Here is an 18,110-nt window from a genome sequence, read left to right as displayed (position 1 = left end):
ACATATTTATGGTAGAAAATAAAGAGGTCTGTATTTTTTTTTTTTTAATCGGGCAGATACTTATTGAGCAACCAAGTGCCAGGGACTGTGCAAGGCTCTGGCGAGCCAGCAGTCAACAAGACAGGCACAGCTCAAGGGAGACACACTTGTTTATGTAGATGATTCTTACCAATACTTGTTGCACCAAAAGGAACCGCTTAAAAGTTTTTGTTAATTCCTTTAAAAATAACAATAGTAAACCCATTAGGTATAAAGGTAAAATTTTAAATTTAAACCAGACTTGAGGGTGGGGAAAAACTTACCAGAAGAAATTCTGCTATTCCAGTGACCTTTTGCTTCTAAATATAGCAGTTGCCTACGGGCTCTAGAAAATCTTAACTCCCCAAATACCAGCTGTGAGAATATGGTTTCAACCCTAACAGTGATTTTTAAATAGTAGCTTGGGTTTGAGTTTTGTTTTTTGGTTTTTTTCAATTACGTTTCTTTTTCGTGAAGTTCTTGTTCTGTTGCAGGCTATCAGAGAACTGAACTCGCGTGCATTTTTATGATATCGATAACATGAGTTTTGTTAGGCTCGCTTATTTAAGCATTGCTAAGAATTTCTTCCTGGATCCCAAAATAGTGTACAGCTGTTTTCAGCAATGTGTTCTTGGGCTCCCATTTCATTCCTGGGTGAGTTCACAGAATAGGTGGTAATATGCTACACAGCCCGACTGCTGCACGTGACCCACTGAATGCCTGCTGTATCCACAGGCCCCTCTGAACAGGTGGCCAAAAAGGTTCCTTATGCCTGGGTCCCATGTGACCCAGCCACCGCGGCCCACGGGCTGCCCAGAGGCCTGTGAGGTGACCTGATAGGGTAGCCCTGCATTCTAGACTGAATTGGGCTATATGAGCCAATAAAGCACGTTTCCCAGGGACAGGAGTGAGCATGGAATGCGCAGGGACATGGTTAGAGTGGCACAGAGGCAGGGAGGCCCACGTAGGCAAGGTAATAAGCAGAACAGAGGCCTGCTGTGGAGAAGTTCCCCAGGGGTGAGAGGAGAAGCTGGGGCAGTGACGGGGCGGGGGGGGGGGGGGGAAGAGGGGGGGAGGTCACTGAATCACCATAATAGTGGAGCAGCGGAATTGGGAGCTAAGCACACTTGTACCTACAGTCGCGTTCGGTTTGGCCATGAGACCTGACAGTTGTTTCGCTTTGACAGTGCTATTGTCTCTTTGAGGCCTGGTTCCTGTGTGTTGTTATTTCTCTGTGTACTCATAGAATTAACTCCCTAGTAACTGAGGTAATCTGTAGGCATCTCTGTCTTTGTAACCTGTCTTTTTCAGGATTTTTTGCAAGTCACAGAAACACTCAAGGCAACAAGCAAAAAATTATATATTTATCATTATAATGATGGGAATAGCACCTGCAATTCCAGGATGGGAATGTAGATGGGTCTCATGAGGAGCTGCAGGACCCAGGAAGCCGAACCAGTTCTCAGGACCCAGACAGGCAGCTTCTCTCTGAATATTTTCCTCTTTCTCTCTTTGATCTCTGTTAGGGGTGATATGTGCTATACTCCTGGCCTAATAGGCCATGGCCTTCTTGGCGGATAAAAGTACATTAACTTGTAAAAGCAGACACTCCTTGACCAGAGAAGTCTCCTGCCTGGCTTAGGAACTCTGGAAAATTACTGAACTATACCGAAATAGATTTTTTTTTTTTAATGGCCTTTTCAAGCTCACTCTGTTCAGGAATTTTCCTGTCCCCACTTCCTGTAATCTCAACACTTAGTGGAAACAAAAGTAACTCCTTTTGACAAAAAGATTGATGGATCCCTGACCTAAGATGGTTGAAACTGCAGACATTCTTTAAACCCAAATTTGCTACTTTCAGTGGGTACACCAGTGTTAAAATGTTTCCTAACACTTACAACTTCAGTGACAAAGACTTGCCCATTACACATTTTGGTTATATCTCAGTCTGTGACTTTGTTTTCCCGCTTTGTAGCATCTTATTATGGTCCTTTATTCTAAGTCTTGGGTCAGGGTGGACCCTGAGCAAAATTAGGAAGTGTACGGAGTTTGTTTTTCAGGTACCAGCCTTTTCCCCACAATAGGCAGTGTGAAAGAAATTGCAGATATTGGGCCCTATTTATAAGGTTAGCTCCAATTAGGATCATCTGTTAAAAAAAGAGAGAGAGAGAGACCACCCCCTCCAAAAAAAAAAAAAAAAAATCACAACAAAGCCATGGATTTTAATCCTAAATTGGGGGGGAGGGTGATGCCCTATAAAACCATTTAGGGAATTATTTTATGTCAGATCCCCAAGTCACCTAGGGATTACTAAGAGTGAGGAAAATGAAAGTTCTTTGAGTTCTAGTTTTATCAACGGCTAAACAGCTTTCTTGGCTTTTGTTATCTGGTACTTTTATCAGTTATTTCTAAAATGCTATGCTTAGGAGCATAAAGATGTAGTTTTTACTTAGAGTGAGGAAATAGTAAAATCTCTGGGAGATTTGTGACTTGAAAATAACTTAGGGGTGCCTAGGTGGCTGGCTCTTGATTTCGGCTCAGGTCATGATCTTGGGGTCCTCGGATCGAGCCCTGTGTCAGGCTCAGTGCTCAGCGGGGAGTCTGCTTGAGATTCTCTCCCTCTCCCTCTGGCCCTCCCCTCCTTTGCCCCCCCCCCCCACTAGCATGCACACTCACTCTCTCTAAATTTTTTTTAAAAAACGAAAAGAACTTAAATTTTATTATTACAATGGGTTCTCAGTTATATTCTGTCACAACTATTGTTTTTAGAATATAAGGTTACAGAAAATCATTTAAAGCTTTATTTCATATTTATTTGTTTCCCACCACTTATTACAATGTCCAACCTAATACTAATGGAATATTGGCACCCCCACTTTCGGTAAAACAGTTTTACAGAAATGTAAAGTTTAGTGTTAATATATATTCCTTTTTGAGCCACATCATTAGCAAAAGTTCACAACTACACAAGCCATTTAAGGAAAGCTCAAAACTACCAAAAGCACGCTCCAAAATCACATTTTTGGAAATACGAATTTAACTATAGTGCCAAACATATACTTTAATTTGCCCCAAGAAAACATTTTCTAAAACAACAAATCTAAATTTGACGCATCTATTGACAACAGTTGGTTTGAAATCACAATTATTAAGCTTACAGCGTTAGCAAGTAGGAGCAGAGGATAGAAAATCAGAACCTTCCATCTGATTTCCAAGGGCAGAGATTAGTTAGGTCACACTCTTACAGGACTTAGGCACCCATCGGGTTTAAAGAAGTCAAGCAGGAGGATGATCTGGTAACAACTGCACACCCAGAGGTTAGGGATCTCATGTGGTATTTCTCCATTTTTTAGAAAGAGGGCACTGCTTACCAGAAAGAAATGGATTTCCTTGAAGGAAGAATTTCAGACACTGGCAGGTTCACAGATTTTTCAACAGGGGTCCTTCTCTGGGGCTTTCAAAATGACAATAAACGTGGCCACTTAGTCTGCCTGTGAGCAAGGCGAGTTCTTCACGATATTTGTGAAAGGTAACTTTACTCAGTTATCAATCAATAGTAGTCATAAGTAGAACTACATTAAGTCAGTAAGGGTTGACCCAGTAAGGCAAACACCCTGCCCCAGATCCTTACTCAGTACTTTATACTTGCTGACCCCAAAACATTTTCATTGTAATTGCAGAGCTTTACAATGGAATAGAGATTAATGAGAAAGAGCAGTCAAAAAAAAACCCTGCGAAGGTTTATTTTTTAGGACTTAGTTTCTTAAGAAACCTGCAGAAGAGATGTTTTATCTCTTCTTGATCCCCTTTTCATATGCAAAGTATACTCTCTAGATTTACACCACATAATAAACACAAACACAGTTTTATGCAAATCGCAGGAGTATAGAAGAAATTAGAAGCATAGATGTGATGGGAACAAATTAGATTTTCCAGTGTCATCTTGTTTATTTCACCTTCTCTCCTAGTCAACCTCCCGTAGGACCCACTGACATACAGACGTGTCTTTCTACACCTAGTGGGGCTTCATTTTATTTAGAAAGCCCGATAACAATGTTTGTACGTTGACAAAAAAATCATGGTTTGTCTTTTACTTTATAAGGATCTTTCACTCCTAAGATTTCAGCACAATTCACAAACAACAAAAATCCTGACACCATACACCCACGCACAGCTCAGAGTCGGATACACATGCTGGGAGGAAAAATACGATTTTTAATTGAAAAGCTAGACTCTGTCATCTTCCTTCTTCGCATTGCACCCAGTGAACAAGGTCACACTGATTTCAGACACCTGCGAGCTTCCAGCGCCTGGGACCCTTCCCATCACAGCCAGGTTGTTAAGGGGGGTATCGGCGGGAGGAGGGTCAGGCAGCTCTGCCTTGCAACAGAATAACTGAGCTTTAAAATGCTGCTGGAAGGTTTTGCTCAGCCAGTAAAGAGCAAAGGGGTTTACACAAGAATTGCTGAAAGCCAGAACCCGAGAGAAAATGGTGACAATAAAATGAATGGCAGAGGGGTCCACGTAGGTTTGATAGGTGAATGAGTGGTAGAGGTACAAGAGGTGATTCGGCAACCAGCAGAGAGCAAACAGAGCCACCAGCACCAGTACGGTTTTGGCAATTCTCTTCCGGGATTCGATCTAGAGCGGGGAGGGGGAAGAAAAATGGCCACAAAAACAATCATTTAGCTGGCAGAGATTTTTAAAAGCCATTCTCTAGATTTACATAGAAATTTACAGTGAACAGGCTGGAGTCCCTTTGAGCATGCGTCTGAAAGAACTGCTTGGGAGGTGTGGGAAGGCATGGTAATTGGCATGGTAACCCACGATCTTGGTCTCATTAGCTCTAATGCAGACTCCCAGCCCTGGTTTTGAGAGACTCTAGGATGCCTCCAATTATCTCAAGGAGTGTTGTGGAATTCTTGAAATATTAATTTAATTAGAAATAGAGAGATGCTGGGCGCCTGGGTGGCTCAGTTGGTTAAGCGACTGCCTTCGGCTCGGGTCACGATCCCGGAGTCCCGGGATCGAGTCCCGCATCGGGCTTCCTGCTCGGCAGGCAGGGGTCTGCTTCGTCCTCTGACCCTATCCCCTCTCAGGTGTTCTCTCTCTCTCTCAAATAAATAAATAAAATCTTAAAAAAAAAAAAAAAAGAAATAGAGAGATGCTATACCAAACTGCTTTCACTGTATCAGCAGAGGCTGACTAGGTTAGAATGTTCTTCCGGGCTTTCTGGAAGTTGCCAAGTCGGTACCCAAGGTGGTTTCTAATCTATGGGAATTCTGACCATACAGTCGAAGGAATAAAAACCAATGTGTCATCCTGCCTACACCTATGCAAATAATCCTGCCCGCACCTCTTCGTGAGAGAAATGAACCAGGTTAAGTGAAGACATTGCCTATGGTCACAGAGCAAAGAGAACAGTTCACATGGGCACTAAGTATGCCACTTCAGCCTCATGAGCACCCCTGCTGAACTCACTGAAGGGACTGGTCAAGAGGTCAATGGAAGCATCTCCCCCCGCCCCCAAGAAAGATAGAACTCCTGTTTTGTTTGTTTGTTTGTTTGTTTTTATCAAATGGAACAACGTTTTGGCAAAATTCTTTTTTTCTCTTCATATTTATGGAAGGAGGGCACACCTGGCTCTTGCAATGGTCTTAATCAATCTTCTGTGAGTCACTGTGTTCTCCGGCCACTGGCACTTACCTTATCCCTTGAGCCCTCGGTTTGCTCATGTATGTATAAGTGGTTTGCACTGAATAATGTTAGGGCGTCCTGCCAGTTCTATCATCCCGTGTCTATCATTCTGTTACACTTTCTAAAACAAAAGATGCTTCCCTTCAGAGTCTCACCTTGAGTGCTGTTCCTCACTAGTCCACAGGGTAAATCATTTTCGCTGCTCCCAAACTTCAGCTGTCCCCTTTCTAGCAATAGCAGCCCTAGCATGCATTGAATGCTTACTGTGCACCAGGAACCATGTCGAGCCTTTCATATATATCCCCCAGTCCCCATCTTCATTTTACAGATAGGGAAACAGGCTCAGAGAGGTTAAGTAACTTGCCCAAGATTGCTCAGCTAATATGTGGTAGAGCCAGAATGAAATCCCGGGTCTGACACACTCCAGAGCCCATGACCCGAACAAAAATACTGTACCTGCTATTGCATTTATTGCTCACAGGTGCACAAGTAGGAATTTCATTTCTAAATTCATGCACGGGTCCTGATTAATACATACCTGCTTGCGGGCATGGCTTTGTTCCTCAGTAGGGATGTTCAAGGTGCTTTTGTAAAGAGTCCTAGCAATCAGAGAATAATAGACAGAGATAATCGAGAGTGGGATAATATAGAACACCAAGAAGCACAGCAGAGAATGTATCTCTTGCATGAGCTTCTCAGAAACAGGATAAGAGGTACACGCTTCAAGTGTCATATTTTTGTTGGGATCTTGAAGAGTATATACATTTGAAAATATAGCCTCTGGCAGAGCAATTATCATAGACACGATCCAGACGCAGCCAGCTTTGGCACAGGTCTTCAGGATGGCGTTGGAGGGCTGTCGCTCCAGTGGCTTCACAATCGCCTTGTATCTAGAAACACATAACCATAGGCAAAGGTCAAAATAAATATCACAACTATGGACTCTTAGGGTTAGAAGTGACCTTAGTGGTCATCCAGTTCTGCCTCCTATCCACATGCATATAACCAAGTCAACATTAACCAACTGGAATCAGTTATGATTTCAAATATATAATACATCCCAGTGCTTGATATTTATGCTAATCATCCTTTTCTCTTATTCACTAATAGGAAATAGTTCAGATTTGCCATTTTATAACTTTGTGTGTAGATCCTCTATTTAGGATGAATAAATTTTTTTCAGCATGATTTTTTGTATGATTGGGAGTAATTCATTACCTGTATATTACCTTACATGTTCTAAAAGACTTCCTTTTTGTATAAGTGACTGATTTTATTTTATTTTATTTTTATTTTTATTTTTTTAAGATTTTATTTATTTATTTGAGGGAGAGAGAGAGAGCACATGAGAGGGGGGAGGGTCAGAAGGAGAAGCAGACTCCCTGCCGAGCAGGGAGCCCGATGCGGGACTCGATTCAGGGACTCCAGGATCATGACCTGAGCCGAAGGCAGTCGCTTAACCAACTGAGCCACCCAGGCACCCTAAGTGACTGATTTTAAACCTAATTCTCCTTCCTTCATGAGTGAGCAGTCATCAACCATCCTGGAAAAGATTTCCCTGAGTTTGTGCAGTGAAGAAAAGAGGGTTAATTTCTTCCCTGTTCATAAGCGCTACTTTGTTGCCCAAGCTGCTCTGTAGGTAGATTTAGAGCAAGGCAAGGGTGAAACCGGACACCCTATGCCCACGCAAAGGTGCCTCCTTATTCTGACAAATTCACCTTAAAATCTACAGCCTTTAACTAAATCTGCCCTCAAAGAGAATATAAAACCAGCCAAAGCAAAAATCCATGAAAGACACAGGGGAAGGTTTTCCTGCTCTCAGATTCCAGAATCTGAAGAAGCTATTCCTTCTGGTCCTGCCAGGCATTGATTACTTAAAGGCTTCTTGCAGGCTTTTTTAAGCATCACTTTTAACATTTGGAGCCTCAATCCGCCCCCCCACCCCGCCCGCCGCCGCTTTCACAGTCATCCTACAATAGGAACACAGAAAAACACAGTACTTATAGACTGAAAATATCCTAACAGAGCCTGAATACACAGACTGCCAGAGGTTCTCACACGCTCTATCCATAGAGCTCTAAAAGTCAACCAGATTAATTTATTTCTCCGGGAACAAGACTGTCATTGAATGCCTATAGAGAAAACACAGACAATTAAGTGATGACATTACACTGAGTTACCAGGCAGCTGAAAACCTCACCGTTTTTCTGCCACTGGTTAATCGGATGAATTTCAAATAAATTAGATGCATGCATCTTCTTACCATCCTTCCGGTTGACAGTAATGTATATGTGGTCAATTTCACACCTATGCTGATGTTCTAATGTTAACAATATTGCACCACTAGGCTGCACTAATGTATAAAGCATGAATTGTTTTTCTTTTACACCTGGAACGATTTGCCTTAATAAATAAACGGGGAGGGGGGAGAACACCGTTCAGAATTCTTTCAAGCAAACAATTACACTTCAAAGAGAATAAATTATTCCTAAAGCGTACAATTTCAGCCTTTCCTCTGATGCTAACACAGGAATCTTAACATTCTTACACCAACTTTTATTTTCAATGCCCCCCTCCTCTGATTTTCTAATCTTACATCCAGGTTACAGACTGTAAGAAAAGCAGAACAGTAGCCCGTAAATGCCAAGTACAAGCTTTCCTTTCTTTTTTCTTTTTTTTCTTTTTCTTTCTTTCTTTTTTTTTTTTTTTTTTTGCCTAATTTCACATCCTGGCAAATAAAACTGAGAAAAGAAACCCACCTGTCAGCACTGAGAATTGTTAACGTGAACACTGATACACCAACAGAAGTGAGCCGGATAAAAGAAAGCACCTTACAGCCAATTCTCCCGAACAGCCATCCTTCTGCAAGGTAGTGGGTTGCATCCACTGGCACACAAGTTAGCAGAAGTAGCAGATCTCCAAAAGCCAGGCTGGTGATGAAAATATTTGGAACGGTTTGCATGGATTTGGTCTTGAAAAAGACTTTGATGAGAATAGCATTTCCAAGGATGCCCACTGAAATGATCACAGCATAAGTGATGTAGATGGCACACAAAGCTTCTATTCCTGGAGAGTTGTCTCCGGTCCGTCCTTTATTTGTGGTATCATTAGGAACGAGAGAGCTTGATGATTCTGTGTCATTTGTGATTGGAATTAAAGTCTCATTAGGTGACTGTGGCTGTCTTTGAGACATTTCTTCTGAAGACTCTGCCTTTAATATTTCTTCTGCTCAGTTTAAATGTAGTTGATTGTCACGTCTAAAGCCTACGTCTAGTAACGAGATGGTGGAACAGAACAGAATGGCAAGCAAATTCAAGACACCCGGATACTCCTTTCCTTCAGTTGTTCTGTGTCTCCCAGCATGCTTGGCTAAATGCTTACCGATCTGGCATGGAAGGATGGGAGGTGGAGGAGTTTTATTGGTGTTTCTGTGACAGAGGGAGGGGGGTTTGGGAAATGCTCTGCAGTTGCTTGTTCTTCCCTGTTGGGGATCCTTATGAATAACTAGTTATTATCAAATAACACATTGTTTATTACAATCGCTCTGTTTCCTTGTCTGGCCACGAAAATCTGTATAGGTCTTGTCCATTTTTTCCCCCGAACTCATTCGTGTCTCTGCCATCAGGGGATGGTCTAATGCATTTTCTTTTACATGATCAATAAGTATGTGTGTCCCCTGAAGCACAAACTTGAATCCACTTCTCAAGATTTAATACCAGAGAGGCGCTGAAGCAACAAATCATTCACACTTTGACAGGGCTGATGTCACTCCTAAGGGGGAATAATTCAGGTGACCCTAGGCTTATCACCTCGCTCTGATACGGTAATTCCCCACTCTGTGCACGTTACCGGGGCCGTGCTGCAGAATGGCAAAGCAACCTCTAAGAAACTAAAAAATCCAGGCAAACCACCAGTTGCTTTGTCTCTAAATGTCCCAATCAAGCAGTTTTTACTGTTTGGCTGTCTGTTTTAACGCCATATACATTTTTAAATGCTGTTTCGGGTTTCTCTCCTCAGCAATGGTTAAAATGAACCTGCTTTGTTCCAAAACAAAATAATACAGGACCCTGCTCAGAGGTCCCAACACAAAAGGACTTGTAAGAATGAAAGTCATGCTTTTCAAATGAAGGAATGCCGTAGGTTACTCCAGAGAGGACGGCACATAGAAGGTGTTTACAGCAAGTGGAGGAAGGAGAAACGTAAGGCAATCACCTTAGTAGCAGCAAGAAAAGCCCCTTGTCGCAGAGAATGTAAGTATGTGATTTCTGTGCGTGTCTCTGGGGTGTGTGTGGGTGGGGGGGGGTTGCTTGGGAGTGAGAGGCCCGCAGTCTGAAGGCATTTAATAATATAACCTGCTAAGAAATAGTCCCTGAAATGATCAAATTCAAAGGATGATCTCTCAGCTAGGAGAAACTCTGTGTAGGGAGGTTTTTTATAAATATGTCCATATCAGAGTTAGTCTGGGAAGTGAAATGAAAAACAGCAAAGTATTTGGCTAACCAGTGAACAGAAGTAGCAAGCAAGGATTACTCTTTCTACCTGACAGAGTACGTGCGGTAAACGCTACAGGGAAAGGGAATGGGATGAAGTGAATCAATTATTTGGTTAATTCGAGCCCCCCCCACCCCACTGCAAACCACACCCTTCCCCACCCTTGTGAAACTACCCCCCCACACACACACACTTGAATTACTACTCAGCCAAATAACTGTTCTTGATGGGAATGGGGAGGGGATGTGTTTGGATAAACCCAACTCCCTTAGCTTTCAAGTATCCACACAAATAATTTCATGCACTGGGCTGGCTCTTTAAGATCATTCTCTCCAGAGAACGGCTCTCTATAGAGTTCCTATCTTGTTCTCACAAGCCAATGATAAAATCTCTCTGGGATTCCTGTGTGTCATGTAGCAAAGAGCAAACAGTATCTTCCAATTCACACCTCGGCGGATGGCCACACAGCACTGTTTCGTAAGAAACAAACTCTTGCGTATGAGTTCCAAAATTATCTGAATTCCGAAGATCTCAGGCATGCTTTCATGAAGCTGCAGCCCCCCTAGCGTGCCTTTCTTCCTCCCCGCTCCTCCTGGGCAGAGACAGCAGTGGTATGGGGCTGCTGCTTGAGCAGTGGGCTTCTTGGATCTCTGGAATTCCAGAATTCCAGAATATCAGAGATGGAAGTGAACTTAGAGATGCTGAAGGCAAATCCTCTATTTTTCTCAGAGGCAGAAATGAGGTTCAGAGAGGGGGTAAGTATCTCAGGCAAGGTCACACAAGTTACTCAGTAGCAGAGCTGAGATGAAACAGGTTCTCTTTGAATTCTGAAAGGTTAAAAATCAGTAGCAAGAGTGAACAACACTCAGTTCCTGACAATGAGCCATATTTGCTCATGTGGCATCAGGGACTTCGGTTTTCTGCGTGTTCTGTTAATCAAAGGACAAGGGCTTTCCAGGCTAACAAGCAAACGATGATAGATATAGATAATGTCAGTGCATTTGCCCCTCTCTCTACTTATTTTACCTTATAACTCACCCACGAAACATAACAATGTCTTGTTAATTGTTCCTAGTTAAAGTTGCAGGGCACTTGGCCTAGACAGAAGGATGAAATCCTTTGTTGTTCATGTTTAGCGCATAACTGGTCAGTATTATCATCCCAGTTTTTCAAAACCAACTATTCCTTAGAGATTAAGCAATCGTAATATGATCCTAATGTAGCCTTTTAACTCCAACTACGAGTTGGATGTTGAACAAATAAACTGCCAGTTTTCTGAGGTTGGGTTTCCTGGTTAGGTCCCATTCAGTGTTGCTAAAATCTTTTTTAAGATTTTAAAGGAGCTGGGGCTCTAAGCGGGCTGCAGAGCGCTTCTCTGCCTCTGAGGTGGGGGGGACGAGGGGGATTAGAAAGCAGTTGCTAGAGATTTGGCGCCAACGTTCTCAGCCATCAGTGAAGCAGAACAGTGGTTCCCAAAGTTTGGCTTGTGTCCGAATCACCAGGAAGGCTTATCAGAGCAGATCGCTGGATCTCACCTCCAGAGATTCTGATTTGGGTAGGTCTGGGGTGGGGCCCCAACATTTACATTGTTGTTGTTGTTGTTTTAAGATTTTATTTTATTTTATTTTTTTAAGATTTCATTTTGAAGTCATCTCTACACCCAACGTGGGTCTTGAACTCACAACCCCAAGATCAAGAGTCACACGCTCTACCACTGAGCCAGCCAGGTGCCCCCAAATCTTTTTTTTTTTAAAGTAAGCTCTACACCCAATGTGGGGCTCGAACTCACGACCCCAAGATCAAGAGTTGCATGCTGGACTGACTGAGCCAGACAGGTGCCCCAAACATTTGCATTTCTAGCAAGTTCCCAGGGGATACTGACGCTGCTGGTCAGGGACTACACTCTGAGAACCACTGATGCAGGACAAGAATAATCCACCTGTTCAAGAGAAGCATGGCTTTTCCTGATATTGAGATCAAAGAGATATTTCTGTGGGTCTTCATTAAAGGCAAGGGAATTGATGTGATGAATACTTCAAACATCCTGCCTATATCTCTCAGTCCCTGGTAAGCCCTATTTCCAAGTCACCCAAGGGGCTTGGGGTGATCTTTCCAATGGGAGAAAGATGACGTGGTTAAGCTTTTTGCCTACTACTCAAGCACAGTTTGTATATTTGAAAACTGACGAATGAATGAAAAGCCAGAATTCTCAATCTGTAAGTCTCTAATTACAGAGGTTCCTTTTCAAAAAAATAGTCTTACGCTGGAAAACAGGATGGATTTCTTTGTTATTAACTAACTGGGCTAGATCAATGGTGAGACGACACAATTTGACTTGTGGGCATATTTGGATCTGTGTAATAGTGATTCCTGTTGTCACGGTTCTCTGTTCTCCCTCACAATTTCTTGTTTCAAAACTTGACTGGTAGAGTTTCATATTTCCAGGGGAGACTGCTATTCAGAATGACCTCTGCAGAGACCAGGGAGAGTAAAAAACCAACTATGCTAAGAGTAGAAATTCTAATCGACTCTTCTAAGTGGAATTTTTTGGTTAAAGCTAATTCTTGCCATGATTACACCTAATGGCTCCCTAAAAGCAGACGTCCCGATCACTGTACTTGTCCACACACACGTGCCCGATGGTGTGTGCTCTGGTCTGTGTGACGTTCCACAATTTTGCGAGATTGAGGCAGTTTTGCATCAGATAAGATGTTTAGACTTCCTGAATATTGAGGTATCAATTATGAAGTAAATGACGTTATCTCTTAGTGCATTTCTACCTCTTTTCTCAGTGATTCCCCTTTTCCTAAAATTCTATTGCATCCCCCCTAATCATGTGTCCCATCCCCATGGGGCTTAGTTTCAGCCTCCTACAGGTTAATCCCTGCCACAATGCTTCAGATCAATGGAGACCAGGTGACCCCGCAGTTCCACTCCTACGTATCTACCCAAGATAAATGAACACCTGTGTCCCCCCACAAGACTTGTACGCAAACGCACATGGAAGCATTATTCACACACAAAAAATGGGAAACAACCAAAACGTCCATCACTTAGCAATTGGGTAAACAAAATGGGGCTTCTCACCACAGTGGAATACTACTCAGCAATAAAAAAGAACAAACTATTTTTTTTAAATCCAGTTCATTGGTTATCAATTTTACTCTTTTTATGAGACATAAATATTAGCATTTTGTGTCTAGTTAGCTAGCAATATGAATCCCTTTCGTGATCTATCATTTGTAGTGGGAATTGTTCTAAATAAGAACGATGACTTGCAAAATTAGAAGTCACAGATTATCAGAGACACAAATGATTAAATGCATTTTTGTTATTCCCCTCTCAGCTTCACTGTACGATTGGAATAGCTTGAGGAGGCTGGTTTTCCTACATATTAACACTAAACTTTTATGAGTTCAGACTGGTCATTAATCCCAAGTAAGAACAAACTATTGATACAGGTTACAACCTGGATGAATCTCCAACATATGCAATGAAAGACACCACATCCTCTGTATGATTCCTTAATATGACATTTCTAGAAAAGGCCAAATGCTAGTCATGGAAGGCACGTCAGTGGTCGCTGGGTTTGGAGGTTGGAGCCAGGGTGACCGCTAAGGAGCACAAGGGAAAATTGGGGGATAATGGAAGTGTTCTTTTTTTTTTTTAAGATCTTATTTATTTATTTGACAGAGGGAGACACAGCGAGAGAGGGAACACGAGCAGGAGGAGTGGAAGAGGGAGAAGCAGGCTTCCTGCCAAGCAGGGAGCCCGATGCGGGGCTCGATCCCAGGACCCTGAGATCATGACCTGAGCTGAAGGCAGACGCCCAATGACTGAGCCACCCAGGCGCCCCTAGAAGTGTTCTAAAATGATGTGGTGATGAGGGTCGCATGACGGCATAAATTTATTAAAAGTCAAACTGTACACTTAAAATGGATGAACTCATCGTAGGTAGATTATACCTCACCTGAAGAAAGCTGAAAAATGAGCAAACAAACAGTAAGGCTAGATGCTGTTAAGGGATAGAGCTGAGGAAGACGTTTCTCACCCCAGGCATGGTGGAGTGGGGTGGTCTCTCCGGTGCTCGGAACAGTCTGACTCTGCCCCCCAGCATTCTGCCAGGACTAGTGCTCATGCTTCGGGGGGATACCAAGATGAACAGAACTCAGCGTTTGTCCTCGAAGAACTTAATGAGAGAGATAACGGGAGGACAAAAATAACCGAGAAATCCAAATTTCTCTGGCTCCTACACATAGTTGTTCACACAGGATCTTTAGCTTCTTGGGACGTCCTTTATTTATCTCAAGCCCTTCTGGCAGCCCCTGAATCTGGGCAGATTCAGATAATAGCCATCATGTTGTACCCCAACTTACTGCTTCCTACTTCAGACTTGGGTTTTTATCTCAAGCCCTTCTGGCCTCATTTGGGACTATCCCAGGCCATTAGACATTGTTTATGCCTTTGGACCTCAGCGGACTGGGGGTCTTACTTGTCGTTGGAGACTAAGGTTGTGCTAGAGTCAGTGGCCATTGGTTAATCCAAGTCTTTCGTAGGGTCTGTGCTCTTGAACACATATATTCCCACCCAGACAATCGCTGCTGTGGGGGCCCCACACTCTGCCTTGCAGTTCCACATCACTCTGCTGGGCCTTGTAGTTTTCCCCAGTATCCCACCACAGCATTCCCTCTCCAGGGACCACCACTTGTATCCTGGACGATGCCGGTGTGACAGGGTATGGTAAGCCTGCCAAGGAAAAATAAGGTCTCCTTAAATCTTAAAAGTTCCTATTGCAAGAAAAAAAGTGTTTTGTTTTTTGGTTTTTTAAAAGATTTTATTTATTTATTTAAGACAGAGAATGAGAGAGAGCACATGAGAGGGGTTAGGGTCAGAGGGAGAAGCAGACTCCCCGCCGAGCAGGGAGCCCGATGCGGGACTCGATCCCGGGACTCCAGCATCATGACCTGAGCCGAAGGCAGTCGCCCAACCGACTGAGCCACCCAGGCGCCCGAAAAAAAGTTTTTTTTGTAACTATGTGTGGTGACAAATGTTAACTAGACTTTTTTTTTTCTTTTTATTAGCACCACGCTCTAACCAACTGAGCTAACCGGCCAACTCATAGACTTTTTTTTTTTCTTTTTAAAAATATTTTCCCTCTTACTTACTTACTTTGTTTTCTTGTTGAAGTCTAGGTGACACACAATGTTACATTAGTTTCAGGTGTACCTCGTAGTGATTGGACAAGTCTATACATTATGCTGTGCTCAGTGCAAGTGTAGCTTCCATCTGGCCCCCATGCAACATTGTTACAATACCATTGACTGGATTCCCTGTGCTGTAACTTTCATCCCCGTGACTTGGTCATTCCATTAGACTTTCTGTGGTGGTCATTTTACAATACGTACAAATACTGAATCATTATGTCGTATACCTGAAGCTTCCATAATGCTTTCTGTCAATGATACCTCAATACAAAGCCTCTTATCTTTCAGTATCCAACTTACAATGGCATGGAGGATACCCCTATACACACCCATTGTTTCTAGGAAGAATTTTAACAGTTCTCCTCCTTAAACAGACCCAAGAATCTCTCGGATTGCTTCCCCATAGGCCCGAATCTGTCTTTTATTTGTTCAATCCAATCTGCTGGGTTATTGGCAACTTAATCTTGCCTCTTGAAATGAACTTCACAACTGGTAACATCAGTGTGGTCCTGCTTGCAGGTCTCAGTTGACTGATTCAATTATCCCTGCTTACAGATGAGGAAGCTGTTGAACCCAGGTAGCTGGTTCTAGAGTCAGCACTCCGAACCACTACCCCCTTTAAACAGAGATGGCTCCCACCAAGCCGTTAGCTCTGATTGGTTCCAGCTTAGAATGCTGACTCCATCCATCCTCATTAAGATGGTTTTTCAAGGTGTCATCTCCATTCTGTCAGACTCAGAGCAGAAGTGTCCTAAAGAAAGACTGCCCGGGCCCCTAAGTGTTCTAACTGTTCAGCGGCTTAGATACAGTTCTTTCCTTTGGGGATGACTGCATGTCCTGAACCAGACCCTCTTCTAGTGACCTGGACTCTGATTATCAGTGTGGATCGCCCATCCACATTCTCTTTCAATGGAAGGGCTCCTCTCAGAGTCCCCACCTTGGTCCCTCTCTGCAATTTGGCCTCATTTGGGACTATCCCAGGCCATTAGACATTGTTTATGCCTTTGGACCTCAGTGGGCTGTATTATGAAGAGGGGGTCAGGATCTCGTTCCTTTTGCCACCATGAGAATCCTTCCTGGATGTAAATAGGTGCCTGGATAGGACTCAGACATGCATCTAGGGGGGCTGGGCTGGGGCAGATTCAGATAATAGCCATCATGTTGTACCCCAACTTACTGCTTCCTACTTCAGACTTGGGTTTTGTGCCTGATCAACTCTGTCATGCTTTATGATTTCCTCCCCTCAGGAGGATTTTTTAATTTTTAATTTTATTTTAAAAAAGATTTTATTTATTTATTTGAGAGAGAGAATGAAAGGAAGAGAGAGAGAGCGCGAGTGGGGTGAGGGGCAGAGGGAGAAGCAGACTCCCCACTGAGCAGGGAACCCGACGCAAGTCTCAATCCTGGGACTCTGGGATCATGACCTGAACCGAAGGCAGATGCTTAAGCGACTGAACAACCCAGGTGCCCCAGGAGGATTTTTTTTTTAATTTTTAAATTCTTTTTTATTTTTAAAGATTTATTTATTTATTTGATAGACAGCATGAGCTGGGGGGGGGCAGAGGGATAGAGAGTGAATCTCAAGTAGGCTCCCCACTGAGCACAGAGCCCGACACGGAGCTCCATCTCATGACTGAGACCATGACCTGAGCCGAAATCAAGAATCGGACGCTTAAGCGACTGAGCCACCCAGGAGGGTTTATCTCCTCACCACTGTTCCAGATGGCCGAGTATGTCTGAGCCCCAGCAAGGGTCACAACCGCAGCTCAAACTAGAACCCATGTCACAAGTGAGGTAGAAAGTAAATTCTATCATGGTTCAGAGGGAAGAGCGATCACATAAAGTTGGGGGAGACTCTGACGGATTTCAGTAGGTAGAGACAGGGGACAGGAAAGAAGTCATACATAAAAATAAACAGCGAAGACACAGGGGTGGAAGTGTTTGGGGGCACGTTCCGGGACTAAACAGTCCAGTTTGGCTGAAGTGTGGCTGTGAATAGAGAAACAAGGCAGAATACCCTGGCAAGGCAGGCTGAGGTTAACCTGCAGAAAACATCTCAAGGCTGTGGGCTGAGACTGCACTGAATTCAATAGGCAATAAGAAGTTATTTCAGGCCCCCTCTCCACAATCTCAGACAAGAAACGCAGGGGCATTCTCATAGATTTTGGCTGGCACTTTAGTCATACAGCAGCTACACTATGCTTGTGGCCAGGCTGTGCAGTTGGGCAAATTCAAGCGGGTGTCTGGATTATCTTGGCTTCTTTCAAAACATACAAGGCATACCTTGTCCCTCCCGAGGAGCGCTGACCCATGCCGAAGGGGTATACCCTGCAGACTGGTTGTGTCCCTGGAATCATTTTTGAGCATCACCTTGACCTGCCCGTACCTCATCTTTCACCACATTGTCTCCTTACTTGGTCTTAAAATCGAGTCTTGTTTTGCTGTCGCAGTTCCCCTTGCTCCGGGTGCACTCAGGACATGCAGTGCTTGTGGGAGTAACAGTGAGGGGCTGGAAAGGAAGAGGAGCTTCAAAGAGCGTTCCTAAGGCCACACCAATTTATAAAAAAGCCTGTGTGCTGGAGCTGATGGTAGAAGAGAGAACCTATAGAAAGGTGGGGAAAGTGTTCTGGCTAAAATAAAAGTAGTCCCTGGGTTCAAATATAAAGAGCAGAACATGCATTTCCTTTGTCTTCTTATTTG

The 18,110-nt window shown here is 43.4% G+C and overlaps 1 protein-coding gene across 1 annotated transcript; it reads right to left on the bottom strand.

The window, feature by feature from the left end:
- Window positions 1-4,245: 4,245 nt before the first annotated feature.
- Window positions 4,246-8,908, bottom strand: BRS3 (bombesin receptor subtype 3). The gene is made up of 3 exons (XM_045869349.1): window positions 8,475-8,908; window positions 6,254-6,605; window positions 4,246-4,659 (listed from the first exon to the last, which is right to left on the bottom strand). Exons 1-3 carry the CDS (start codon window positions 8,906-8,908, stop codon window positions 4,246-4,248), a joined length of 1,200 nt encoding a protein of 399 aa, XP_045725305.1.
- Window positions 8,909-18,110: the final 9,202 nt, after the last annotated feature.

Source organism: Mirounga angustirostris, unplaced genomic scaffold (genome assembly GCF_029215605.1).
Source record: "Mirounga angustirostris isolate CCGP_5_RB_7025 unplaced genomic scaffold, mMirAng1.0.hap1 SCAF_11, whole genome shotgun sequence".
Taxonomy (NCBI): domain Eukaryota; kingdom Metazoa; phylum Chordata; class Mammalia; order Carnivora; family Phocidae; genus Mirounga; species Mirounga angustirostris.
The sequence above is the reverse complement of the archived record's forward strand: the minus strand, read 5'-3'. Positions and strand labels throughout refer to the sequence as shown.